Source organism: Cucurbita maxima, unplaced genomic scaffold, assembly GCF_002738345.1.
Source record: "Cucurbita maxima cultivar Rimu unplaced genomic scaffold, Cmax_1.0 Cma_Scf00001, whole genome shotgun sequence".
NCBI lineage: Eukaryota > Viridiplantae > Streptophyta > Magnoliopsida > Cucurbitales > Cucurbitaceae > Cucurbita > Cucurbita maxima.
In genome coordinates, this window is record NW_019272017.1 from 1,344,411 (window position 1) to 1,357,938 (window position 13,528).

A 13,528-nucleotide genomic window follows, 5' to 3' on the forward strand; every position below is an offset into this window, starting at 1 on the left:
TAAAAAAATTAATAATACATTTAAACGTTAAAAATTACACGTCAGTAGAAATCTACGTAAATTCAGCTAAGTCTTAAGATGGGTCTCGTGCTAAAGACGAAAAATTTCTAATTTGTATGTGTTTTGAGGAAGAATGCTTTCAACACTCATTTGAGATGCTCTAGTACAACGTATAGATGTTTGTGTATGCACGTGAATTAGCTTGATTAACTATAGTTTGAGCGTCTAGATGCTATTGAAGTGTTTCAATTTGAAACCTTGAGAAATTTTGATTTGGACGTCGTCTTCTCTTTCACTTGGTGATGATATTTGGTGATAAGGATGGAGCCCTACTAATTATAGACCTTCATTAGGGATTGTGGAACTAAGTTCTTCCGTTTTAGTTAGCCAGACAAAAATACAAGATGGATCCAATATTATTGAAAGAAAATAGGGTTAAAAGCTATAAGCTAATAGACCAATTTGAATAGTGCTCAACTAATATTTCAGAGACTTTACTAAGAAATTTAAGAATATTTTCATTAATTAATATATATATATATATATATATATATATATATATAAATAACCTAAGAAGGGGTGAAAGATGAATTTCATTCCATATAAATTATTTGAAATTAGAATTACCAAACCAAAATTAGGGAAACAAGAAAGAATGTTGATTCGAAAACGAATTGGGATTGAATTGTTTTTCGCTGGGTTACAAGAAACAGAACAGTTTTCTGTCGAATCGTAAGCACGATGGCGATTCTCCTCAATTTCAACAATTATGGGGTCCATCCTCGCCGGCCGCCGCCATATCACCTCAGTCTCTCAAGCTGCTGCAATCGTACAGCTTCGTCGGTACTTGCTTCTCCGAAGAACTTCATCAGCGGGAAGACAGGGATTTGACGGAGCTGGCCTCTGCAGTTCCTCGGACTTCCAGCCATGTCTTTGCATTCATTTTCGCTCTCTCTCTCCTTGACGTCGCTATCTACAGCTCTCTCAAAGGCGGCGGCAACCTCGCAAGAGGCTTTATTGAGGAGGTATTTCACTTTCAGTTTCTACTTTCAAGGCCCTTTTCTGTGATTGGAAGTATCAATGTTTGTGGTTTGAATGCGCTCGCCTAGCTGTGGCTCGTGTTTAGGTTATAGAGAAAGGATATTATATATTGAATATTAGTTATCTTATTAGCTTGGTTGGATTGAGATTTTTAGCTAACTTTATACCATTTGAGGTTAGAAATCAGCTGTATATTTAGTATTTCTAGTAGATGACCAACTTGTGATTTCATATGTGACTTCAAAACACTGTTTTGGTGAGATTCCATGGGGAGGAGAACGAAACATTTCTTTTATAAGGACGTGGAAACCTCTCCATGCGTTTTAAAAACTTTGAGGGTAAGCCCAAAGAGGACAATATCTACTAGCGGCAAGTTTGAGCCATTACAAATTGTATCAGAGCCAAATACCGGACGATGTGCCAGCAAGAAGGCTGAACCTCGAAGGGGGTGGGCACGAGGCAGTGTGTCAGCAAGGACGTTGGGTCTCACATCGATTAGAGAAGGGAACGAGTGCCAGCGATGACGCTGGGCCCTGAAGAGGGGTGGATTGTGAGATCCCACATCGATTGGAGAGGAAAACGAAACATTCTTTATAAGGGTGTTGAAACCTCTCTCTAGCAGGCGTGTTTTAAAAACCTTGAGGGAAAGTCATAGAGCTATTGCCTTATAGTCTATCTATAGCGGTTGAAAATGGGGAGGCAAGCTTATTTGGACCTAACATTTCATTGAGATGATTATGAAATGCCTTGGAGTTACTTTTTCTTTCAATGTTTATTTCTTAATGAATGTTTGTCCTACTTTCTATGTCATTTTCCTCCATTTTCTCTGTATTTCCCGAGAAAGTTTGAACTTTCTAAGTTGTAACTCATCCTGTAGGAAGCATTTGGATCAATTATACGTGCAGTTAATTGTGTCTGGGCTATACAAGTGTGGTTTCTTGGTTATCAAATTTGTCAATGCATGTTTGCATCTCAGAGATGTTAACTACGCGCATAAGGTTTTTCGTGAAGTCTTAGAACCAGATATCTTGTTGTGGAATGGCATCATAAAGGGCTACACTCAGAACAATATTTTTGCTGGTGCTATCAGAATGTATAAGGATATGCAAGTGTCAGGGGTGAACCCAGATTGCTTCACATTTTTGTATGTGCTTAAAGCGTGCGGTGGAATGTCGGTTGAAGGAATAGGTAAACAGATGCATAGCCAGACGTTTAAATATGGCTTTGGATCAAATGTGTTTGTGCAGAACAGTCTTGTGTCAATGTATGCTAGATATGGCCAAACCTCATCTGCTAGACTCGTCTTCGATAAGTTACATAATAGAACTGTTGTTTCGTGGACGTCCATCATTTCTGGGTATGTTCAGAATGGCGATCCCATGGACGCGTTGAGAGTTTTCAAAGATATGAGGCAAAGTACTGTGAAACTTGATTGGATTGTCCTTGTTAGTGTTATGACAGCCTACACAGACATGGAGGATTTGGGGCAAGGAAAAGCCATCCATAGCTTAGTGACTAAATTGGGTCTAGAATTTGAACCCGATATAGTGGTCTCGCTCACTAACATGTATGCTAAACTTGGACGGGTGGAAATTGCTAGATTTTTCTTTAATCAGATGGAAAAACCAAATTTACTTTTGTGGAATGCTATGATTTCTGGTTATGCAAAAAATGGATATGGTGAAGAAGCAATCGAGCTATTCCGTAAGATGATTTCAAAGAATATCGGGGTCGATTCTGTTACTGTGAGGTCTGCTATTCTAGCCGTTGCCCAAGTGGGGTCTCTTGAACTAGCAAGATGGTTGGATGGTTATATCTCTAAGAGTGAGTACCGAGACGATGTTTTCGTGAACACAGCCCTTATAGATATGCATGCAAAATGTGGAAGCATATGTTTTGCTCGTAGTGTTTTCGATAGAATGGTCGATAAAGACATTGTCTCATGGAGTGCTATGATTATGGGGTATGGATTACACGGTCATGGACAAGAAGCCATCGACCTTTACAACAGAATGAAGCAATCTGGAATTCGTCCGAACGACGTTACTTTTGTTGGCCTTCTCACAGCATGTAAAAACTCGGGTCTTGTAAAAGAGGGATGGGAGCTTTTCCACCAGATGCAAGACCACGGGATTGAACCGCATCACCAGCATTACTCTTGCGTGGTCGATCTTCTGGGACGTGCAGGCTATTTGAATCGAGCTTATGATTTTATTATGAGCATGCCCATTAAACCTGGAGTTAGTGTTTGGGGGGCACTTTTAAGTGGATGTAAGATCCATCGTCAAGTGAGGTTGGGAGAGATAGCTGCAGAACAGCTTTTCTTATTAGATCCATATAATACAGGTCATTATGTACAACTCTCAAACTTATATGCTTCTGCCCATTTATGGAACCAAGTGGCGAACGTTCGATTAATGATGACGCAGAAAGGACTGAACAAGGACCTCGGACATAGTTCGATTGAGATCAATGGAAATCTCGAAACGTTCCATGTTGGAGATAGATCACATCCGAGATCGAAGGAAATCTTTGAAGAACTTGATAGATTGGAGAGGAGATTAAAGGCAGCTGGTTATGTTGCTCATATGGAATCTGTTCTACATGACTTGAATCATGAGGAGATTGAGGAAACTCTTTGTAACCATAGTGAGAGGTTAGCAGTTGCTTATGGCATCATCAGTACTGCTCCTGGAACAACACTTAGAATAACGAAAAATCTCCGTGCATGCGTTAATTGCCATTCAGCGATAAAGCTAATATCGAAGCTTGTCGATAGGGAAATAATTATTCGAGATGGGAAACGCTTTCATCATTTCAAAGATGGAGTTTGTTCGTGCGGAGATTTTTGGTGAAGCTTGGTTAGTATTCTTTACTGACTTCAACCTTACACGTAATGAATTTGCTGATTTTCTTTTGGCCTATACTAACCATCCTTGATTCTGATGTGAAATTGAAGAAAGTCCAATTTTTCTGTGAAATGGTAACCAATCCATTGCCCCTTCATGTGCCTTTTTTTTCAATGTTCAAGTTTGATCTATTATAATTTTCTGTTTGAGATGCTTCCGAACATTCTATTTTAGTTATATTGGAGAAAAACATGTCAAATTTTTGTTATGCATTTTAATAAGAATTCTACCTGGCATCACATGAATTTATGTGATAATTTTTCTTGTCGAAGTTAATTGATTCACTCTGAAGGTTAGGATTTAGATCGATAGAACTCTAACTTCTAGTTAAGAATATATATTTTAATTAGTTACCTCTAGTTAAGAATGTATATCTTAATTAGTTAAGTTTTGCTGACTAGCGATTCGGAAGAACTCTGACCTCTAGTTAAGAATAGTTAAGTTTTGCTGATGGGCGATGCGGAGTTGGGTTGTGGTGCCTAACGGCGCCCTAACCTAGATCCCACAAAGAGTTTTGGTCAATTAAGACGACAGAGCGGTGGTTATGGAACTCGAAATTTGCTGAGGATTTATACCCAACCGTTTGAACAAATTAGTTTATCAATCTATGAAGCCATCCATCCAACCATCTATCTATTGATTTTACAATAACATCAGAAGTAGTTTCTCTAACATTTTCTTAAATTTTAGGTTTGCAAGAACTAAATTCATGCTTCCTTTAAATTTAATCACAAGTTTTGCCATTTACGACCTCTTATAACACGGTATTAAAAATCATCCAACTAAATAAGTTGCAAACAACTTTTCAAGTTCTTAAAATCTTAAAAGTGGAAGGTGGTGGGATTGTCAACATTTAGCAATGGCTAATGGATACTCATTGACCAATTGAGATTGAATGGCTCACAACATGAAAGCTGGTGTTGGGTAATATGATTGAACTCTTCCAAAGATTCAAAGGGAAAATAATGGGTTTAGTTAATGATGAAGAAGATTGTGGTTTTGTGGTTAAAGTAGCTGCAACTCAAACACTGTTCACTGAAATTTCAAGTGTTCAAAACCACTATGTCCTAATCAAAGCGTAGACTAAGTCAATATCAACCACTCACCACTCTATATTCATCACATGCTTTCCATTAGGGTTTAAACTTTTATTATGGTTTGCCTCTGCTCCTAACTTTCTTTTTCTTTTGTTATTATTGTTTTCTGTACACTTTTCTAGAGTCACATTATTTATTAACCTCTAGAGAGCTAGGCCATTGAAATTTAAACCATTTGCTTTAGTGGTTAAATCATAGTGAATCAAAAAAGAAAACAAAACATGAACGAGTTTATAGATCAGAAGTTTGAATCACTACCCTCAAATAAATATTATGAACTCTAAAAAAACATGTTTTTAAGCTTCAAACTCACTTATTTTCCCCTACAGTTAATCCAAAAGGCACGAGGAAGATCTTCAAAGACAGATTCTATAGACTCCCATTAGTGCAAGCAAACATTGAATAAGTCTGTGTCACAACTCTACAATTGGATCCACACCTACCCAATTCATTAAATAAGCAGCAGCACATGGCGTTACCTGAAGAAGCAAGTTTAATGTGGTTGAATACACCACTTAGATGCAGGCAGAGGGGAACTGACTTTTTGACCTGAAAGAAGAGTTCAAATGATTCAGATCACACCATTAGATTAAGATATTCAAAACAAAGCACATTCTCCATGAACAAGGCTTTGGATTGGACTCATGCATAAGTGACATTTTTCCCAATCACTTTTCTCTCTATTTGGACAACTTATTTGCTTTCAAACTAGTTACCCATTCAAACCTGCAAGACCCATTAGACAAGACATAAGAAGTGAGCAGATGAAGACATCTCACCAATCAAAAATATATCTACAAGAAATTCAAGGAAAGAAGAAACTTGTAAAAGTTATTAATTTATTTGAATAAATGATCATCGGAAGCTTATTTATGTGGTAGATATCATATCAATGTAAAGATATCAAGAGCTACATTTTATTTTCACGAGTGTAATAAGAAAATTCTTAAATATTAACATTTTTCCGATAATATCTATACATCATATCAAGTTATAATTTCCCACATGACTATTGACTTTGAATAAGAAGAGCCTGAGGTAACTCGTTCGCTTAGAAAGAACTTTTCACATCAAACCCCACAAAAACACTTCTAAAAAACAACTACAAGCACAAAATCCATTCCAAATTCTAAACTACAATTTGAAGACTTGATGAAAAGAGTACATACAACTCCTTTCTTGTCATAAAGAAACACTGTGATTAGAACAGCCATTAATTTGGCCTACTTCAGCTTGTTTACGCAAAAGGACCACACTGGTGAAAGCTAAGTTCCATCCCATTTTAAATTTTCTACCACTTCGTTTTAAAATCAAACACAGACATAAAAAAGCAAAAAGTAAAGGCAAACTCTCTCATAATTAGATGCATGCATTTATTAGTTGACAGTTCAGCAAACTTAGCTATCAGAAAGATTGAATCAAGATCCAAAATGGATGTTTCAAAAACAAAACAAGTACTGGTCTTGACTAGAAATGGTAGGGATTTTAGTGCACAAAAAGATGGGGGAAAAAAAAAAGGACGGATCAACAACGCATGCATTTAGCTAAGCTAATCTTATTTCACATTTCTTTTCTGCATTCTATTTCGTTGTTTGAAGGGTCAGTTTCAAATAATTATGCTTCTAAATGTTGACTGAATGGTAAGTTTTGAAAGGCAAAAAATGTGCATGATTATGATCAAAGAACCTAGTTTTGTTTAAAATGGATTCATATTCCTGGGTGCGGTGGGGCAACTAAAAAAATCCAAACTTCTTGAGTGCTATCCTAGCTAGGCACACCAAAGTGAGATCTTGCAGATCAGAAAAACAACAGTCGGTCGTGAACTTGGACAAAAAACATGATAACAATTTCCCACAACTTTGTCCACATGATCCAGAGAGGGAGAAGAACAAATGTTTAAAGCTGGAAACAAAACATAATCATAATTTGTCAACTAACAAAGGAATATATAAATATATTAGTCAGATAATGGGAGACAGTTCATTTCCCAGCCTCCCCTAAAATGCATATTTCACCAACTTTCGGGAAGTAATTATAATTATTCAGTAGAATAAATAAACAAAACGACAAAGATAATGGGAATGATTGTAACAAAAATGAACAGAGTACTGTAATTGCATATTTGGCAAGTGACATGAAATAAAGTCATTGTAACTATGCTCAACAATCATTTTTGTAGAATGCCTACGTGTGGTTTCTTGGCTTTGACGATAATGCTAAATTTTACATTGCTTTTGTTGGCATTGCCCTCCAGATTTCCTCCAATATTTTACAATCAAAAGAAGGTTTAGACAAAAATGATTAGGAAGAGATTCTTTAGTCCTTAGATTTTTCGGCTATAAAGAAGATAAAAAAACAAACGATCACTGAAGAGGAATATTATCAAAAGTGGGGATAGGGAACATGATAAGGATTCACATTTCATAAAGTTTGTCCAACCAATCCTTCTTCTAATACCATTATAACACAGGTGGCAATCCTCGTCCCAAACTGTGATGTCCTACATCAGTTGGAGAGGAGAACAAAACACCCTTTATAAGTGTGTGAAAATCTTTTTTTAAGAGACACATTTTAAAGCCTTGAGGGGAAGCCCAAAGAGGACAATATCTGCAAGCGGTGGAACTGGGCCATTACACAAGCTAATCTACTCGTCGTCATCAACAAGCAAGCGATAATTTCTGACTTCTTTCCTTACCCTTCTTCATTTCCTTCTTTAACCATACAATGCTGGGTTCTATTCCTATAAGGTCCACCTAAGATTTCATGTTAAGGCAATGTTGAAGTGATTGGATTTAAGAACTTTACACAGCTGAAAGAGAATCCTGCAGTCCCCAAGAGCAGGCAATTGATGGACAGGAGATGCCCCATGATGTAACTTAATTCGTCGGTGTTAAAGTGGGGATGGAGGATAGGGGTAGAGCTCCAACACAATGAAGAGTCCACTAAGCTAAAGAGCCAAAAACGGATTAATTTATTGGTGGTCGGTCTCCTTCTAGAAAACATGCAATCATCATTTTGGTTTTTCACCACAAATGGGCGGATGAAGTCTGGAATTCACACTACAAACTTCATATTTTGATAAAAAAAGCAAGAGATTGCAATATCCATATCCAATTATCACAATCTTAATTTTATAATCACAAAGGGGATGGCTTTGCCTCTGAAGAGAAGAGCAGATCTCAAACGCAGTTTTCAAAATGATTTTGCATATAAAACTTACAGGTCATTTTCATCCCAACAAGCCCAAACCTCTGACAACCTTAAATAGCTTCACTTTTGTAACGCCACAAGTCAAATGTAAGTTGAGGGCATGATAGATGTTGTCAGCACAATGAAAAATCTAGAAGGTACTCAGGAGGACGAACCATTAGGCAAATTTTGATTGGATCCCAAAACTTTGCCTATTTCCATTGAAGAATGCTGCAGGACACAGTTATAGGAAAGAAAGGAAAAAAAAAACGGCATCAGAGTACAATATTTAGTGTGCCACATGATGTAGATATTGACTAATTTTCCTGTATTTCATTTTCTTGAGAGAGCCAGAGTTGAATTGGCATGTAGCATAAAGGAAAGAGGGGAAAGATGTAAACTTCTGATTGGTTGTCACAAACAAATTGCAACAAAAAGGAAGGAATGCAATAATTGCCACTGAGATTGTATTTTAATGGTAAATAACAATGTAAACAAGATCGAATCTTTCAAACCTGTGGAAGTGGATAGGTGTAAGAGTGGTGTTGAGTTCCACCAAGAAGGTGTCAGCCCCATGTTCGCTCTCCTTTCCCCTTGCTTAACCCGTAAGAGTGGCCCCGACACAATCCCCATCATATCTCTTCTCCCTAAAAAGCATGCAGGCAGTTAAATATCACGTGTATGATGGACCCTCTGGTGACCCTCTGATCCTTCTGTCTTCTTCTCCAATGAATCAACATGGGCCACTCTCCTCTGACTGAATCTGAAACTAGATACGCAATGTTAAATTCCGACAATAATAGGATTCAAGGATTAGAGTAGCCTCATCATTAATGTCAGTGAGACACAAGCATATGCATTACCAGTCAGAGAAAAGGCAGAGGAATACGTTTTCCGGCCAAGGCCTTGCCTTGCCTTTTTTTCCTTTTCTAAAAATGGGAAACAATCCTTAACAAGGTTAATGAGAACCTGTTTGTCTTTCGTGGGAAAAGCTTAACTGTTTAAAAAAGTGGAAAGATTTCTCCTAACTCTTCCCTAAGTAGGCAGTCTTCATACGTATTCTCCAAACTGAAGTCTAGTTGACTCGGCCACTATGATCTTAACCTCCCTTTAAAACCACCTCCAATTCAGCCTTTTCTAGGCCCTCCTACACCTCCTCTGCCTTTTTCTCCTCTTTAGAAATAACAAAACATGTTACCAATCCTTTCATCTTTAACTTCAGAGACTTGTAGCCAGAGAAAATTACGATACCCACCAGTTAGTTTCCTCAAACAAACCAACATGCTTTCGATTCGAAGCTTCATGATTTTGTTCCTGAGCTGTATTGCTGTTAGGATGAATCTATGCTTCACAGGCATCCCTTTTTCGCTAAGAATGCTTTACATCAACGGCCATTTTGAATTTGAAAAAGTGGAATTTGCTGCAAGAGATTTTGGTAATAGATATCAATACTACCCTGCAGCAATACTGCATCCATCATCGGTTTCTGATATCGCCATGACGATAAAGCATATTTGGAAGATGGGACCTGGTTCAGAGCTCACAGTTGCAGCTAGAGGCCATGGCCACTCACTTCATGGCCAAGCACAGGCCCACCGAGGAGTTGTGATTAACATGGAATCACTCCAGGGCCCTCAAATGCAGGTTGTTCATACCAGAAGCTTCACATACATCGATGTTTCTGGAGGGGAGTTATGGATAAATATCCTGCAGGAGAGCTTGAAATATGGACTAACACCAAAATCATGGACAGACTACCTACATCTAACGGTTGGGGGTACTTTATCCAATGCAGGGATCAGTGGACAGGCATTTCGACATGGCCCTCAGATCAGCAACGTTCATCAGCTGGAGGTTGTAACAGGTTCGTTGCCATATACATTATACTATACGTATACAAAAGTAATGTGATAGGAAATCCATGCAAGGTAAATGGCGAACGCCATTTCCTGGATGCTATATTGTTATGGTAACTGACAAATGGAGTGAAACTGACTTCAGGAAAAGGGGACGTGGTAAACTGCTCAAAGGAACAGAACAGTGACCTCTTTTACAGTGTTCTTGGAGGGTTAGGCCAATTTGGAATTATCACACGGGCAAAAATTCTACTTGAACCAGCGCCAACTATGGTAAGATTAGTGTTCTAAAGGAACTTTGAATCTAGTCTAAAGTAACTATGAAGGGCTGTTCTAACCCAATTCTTCTATCCTTGACAGGTAAAATGGATAAGAGTATTGTACTTTGACTTCACAACATTTACCAGAGAGCAGGAGCTGTTAATATCTGGAGAAAATACATTCGATTATATTGAAGGATTCGTGATAATAAACAGAACTGGTCTTCTAAATAATTGGAGATCATCATTCGATCCACAAGACCCTGTTCAAGCAAGCCAGTTCAAGTCTGAAGGAAAAATTCTTTACTGCCTAGAATTGGCAAAGTACTTTCACCACAACAAGGACAACAACAATGTCGATCTGGTGAAGTATCCATACTAAATAAATATATGTGAAAAATGTGAAAATAAATGGCAGCTACATGAACATGCTTTTACCATGCAGGAAATCAAGCGGTTGTTGTCTCGGTTGAGTTATATCCCATCAACGCTTTTCATATCAGAAGTTACATATGTGGAATTCCTGGACAGAGTTCAAGTATCGGCCGTGAAATTACAGTCAAAAGGGTTGTGGGAAGTCCCACACCCATGGCTGAATCTCCTAATCCCAAAAAGCAAAATAAAAGAATTTGCAGAAGGGGTTTTTGGCAATATCCTGAAGGAAACAAGCAACGGCCCTGTCCTAATCTATCCGGTTAACAAATCAAAGTAATTAATGATCTAACAAGTTAAATGTTCTTGCAATATGTATTATATTATATTATATTATACTGATTCTATTAATTATTACTGAGTTTCAGGTGGGACAATAGAACATCCGTAGTTATTCCAGAGGAGGATATTTTCTACCTGGTTGCATTTCTAACCTCTGCAGTTCCCTGGTCTAGAGGAAACGACAGCTTAGAATACATCTTAACACAAAACACGAGAATTCTGGACTTCTGTAAAACAGCCAATCTAGGAGCGAAACAATATTTGCCACATTACACTACAAGGAAAGAATGGCAGGCCCATTTTGGGCCAATGTGGGAAACATATGTAGAGAGAAAAAGGGCTTATGACCCGTTGGCAATACTTGCTCCAGGTCAAAGAATATTCAAAAAGGCTAAACCCTTGTCATGATGCCTCCCACACTTGAACTGTAGATGTACAAGTATATTCTGCGCCTTTTCTCCTTAGAGTATAGGTTATAACAAGGTAACTGCAGAATGATTCAAATTTGATTAAAGAAGGTGTCAAATAAAATACGGATTTATCAAGTAAATTTGGGAAGGGGTGAGAAACAATGAAGGACAGTAGATGTAGATATCAATTGTGTAGTGTAATACAGCATTACGCATATGATAAATCCAGGAAAAGACTGTGTCCTCATCATTTTTTATAAGATATTGATAGTTCAGAGGCAGTAATCTTTGTTTACCCAAGGCATCTCTGCATCTACATATTCATAGCTTCAACTGAACTCAATTTTCCATACTTGTACCAACTGGTTGTCATGAGTAATGAACTTCAGAAGTTTCACTAAAAATCTAAAATTTATAAGCATTTTCAGTCTTATTCAATTAATTCTCTGCATTTCCGACGGCTGCGACTTAAACCGAAGCACTAAACCCAACATGACACAGACTCGCGCTAAATACTTGACCAATTATCTGCTGCTGCATTGAGGGTTAATTTCTCTATATACTTAACCAAAATGAACTTGACGAGCCACTAATTAAATTAATAGTGGCTCGTCAAGTTCATTTTGGTTGAGTGCCCTTTCCATACATCTTTAATTTCTCTAGTTTTATCCTCGAAGATCTTTTTAAAATCTTCTTTTTCCATTTTAATCTCTCAAAGAATGGCCTTAACAGTCACCAATTTCCTTCGAAATTGAGAAACCTGGTTGCATAGAAAATATCAGTTTCTCTTGAAGAATTGAGAAACAAAATGTTCACAAACAACCAACTGAAAACTAAGTAGAGAAGCACATCATCCTCATTCACCCAAGTTTGATAAAACAAGAGTTCTAACAGCGATTGGAGAAAAAAGAAATTAACAGTCATATGATCCGATATCATCATCCTTCAAAGTTTAAAAAATAATGCACTAGCTAAGGGAAGAACTAATCTATCTTTTGTTATTTATATATTTTCACTTCTTGGGCCTTCTACAACCTTCTAAGCCCACAAGAAAATGAAATAATGATAAAGTAGAAGGACCTGAAGGCTTAATGCTTCGCTTCGGCTGGAATGACATTCAAAATCTTAGATGAAAATATTAAGGAGCTTTGGTAAGTAGCATTATTGCTTCGCTTTTCCATCTTTTGATATCTTTTGGTACATTGGTAGAGAATCACATAGGTTCGTGGTGGGGTCCTACAACATTTTCCCCCCATTTCATGTGCAATCCTATGCATACTTTTCAATGTAATCCTACAACAAATAATAACCCCATGGTTGCCCAAGCTTTGGATTCAATTAGGTTGTTGAGTTCTCAATTTTATAAAAATATTATTTTTTAAGTACAATAAATGTAAGGATATAGATTTCGAGCACATCTCAAATTTCTCTAATTTGATCTTTATTCTCATCGTGTCTAGATCATGACGTAGAAAGTAAAAAGAACTCACCAACAACAATTTCAGTACAAAAAGCTATTAACTTTACGTCAATTGGTATTAGAGCCTCAGAATATACTTGAGTTTAGTGACTACTAATACAAAAAAAAAAGGACGAAAAAAAAAAAAGAAGGCCTAAGTAAGCCACCATAGCTGTTCCCTCCAGCGTACTTGTTTCCATTTTTTTCTAGGTTGTGGAAACCTTTCTCGAGGAGGCTGATCGATTTAAAAACTTTGAGGGAAAGCCTGAAAAATTCGGAAGGAAAAGTCCAAAGAGGACAATATCTGATAGTGGTAAACTTGAAATGTTACAAATGATATAAGAGTGTGCCTGCGAAGAAGCTAAGTTCCAAAGGGGGTGCCGGGGTGGACATGAAGTGGTGTACTAGCAAGAACGTCCTACATTGATTAGAGAAGAGAACAAGTGCCAACAAGGACGCTGGCCTCGAAAGGAGTGAATTGTGAGATCCCACCTCAATTGAGAAGTAGAACTGAAAACCTCGCCGCAGTTCATACTAGATAGAGCACAGGCAAAGGCAAGCACTTCCATTCAAATCTGTTTTAAACTGTAAAG

The 13,528-nt window shown here is 37.6% G+C and overlaps 2 protein-coding genes and 1 long non-coding RNA gene across 8 annotated transcripts; 2 read left to right on the forward strand and 1 right to left on the reverse strand.

The window, feature by feature from the left end:
- The first annotated feature begins 586 nt into the window (after window positions 1-586).
- LOC111485683 (pentatricopeptide repeat-containing protein At3g12770) lies at window positions 587-10,253 on the forward strand. Of its 3 annotated transcripts, XM_023132677.1 has the most exons (3): window positions 587-1,025; window positions 1,901-3,902; window positions 10,032-10,253. In XM_023132677.1, the coding sequence occupies exons 1-2, from the start codon at window positions 928-930 to the stop codon at window positions 3,894-3,896; spliced, it is 2,094 nt and encodes a 697-aa protein (XP_022988445.1). In that variant the 5' UTR covers window positions 587-927; the 3' UTR covers window positions 3,897-3,902; window positions 10,032-10,253. The 3 variants fall into 3 exon arrangements, with proteins under 3 accessions (XP_022988445.1, XP_022988437.1, XP_022988451.1); XM_023132669.1 differs by lacking the exon at window positions 10,032-10,253 and having other exon boundaries at window positions 1,901-4,207; XM_023132683.1 differs by lacking the exon at window positions 10,032-10,253 and having other exon boundaries at window positions 588-1,025; window positions 1,919-4,189.
- LOC111485775 lies at window positions 5,430-8,886 on the reverse strand. 3 transcript variants are annotated; one of them, XR_002718714.1, is made up of 3 exons: window positions 8,752-8,886; window positions 8,399-8,467; window positions 5,430-5,596 (listed from the first exon to the last, which is right to left on the reverse strand). It is a non-coding gene; the product is annotated as an uncharacterized LOC111485775 (long non-coding RNA). The 3 variants fall into 3 exon arrangements; XR_002718713.1 differs by having other exon boundaries at window positions 8,268-8,467; window positions 8,752-8,843; XR_002718712.1 differs by lacking the exon at window positions 5,430-5,596 and having other exon boundaries at window positions 8,162-8,467; window positions 8,752-8,843.
- LOC111485722 (cytokinin dehydrogenase 6-like) lies at window positions 9,405-11,771 on the forward strand. Of its 2 annotated transcripts, none has more exons than XM_023132733.1 (5): window positions 9,405-10,100; window positions 10,238-10,365; window positions 10,453-10,716; window positions 10,798-11,060; window positions 11,153-11,771. In XM_023132733.1, the coding sequence occupies exons 1-5, from the start codon at window positions 9,428-9,430 to the stop codon at window positions 11,472-11,474; spliced, it is 1,650 nt and encodes a 549-aa protein (XP_022988501.1). In that variant the 5' UTR covers window positions 9,405-9,427; the 3' UTR covers window positions 11,475-11,771. The 2 variants fall into 2 exon arrangements, with proteins under 2 accessions (XP_022988501.1, XP_022988509.1); XM_023132741.1 differs by having other exon boundaries at window positions 10,453-10,707; window positions 10,771-11,060.
- Window positions 11,772-13,528: the final 1,757 nt, after the last annotated feature.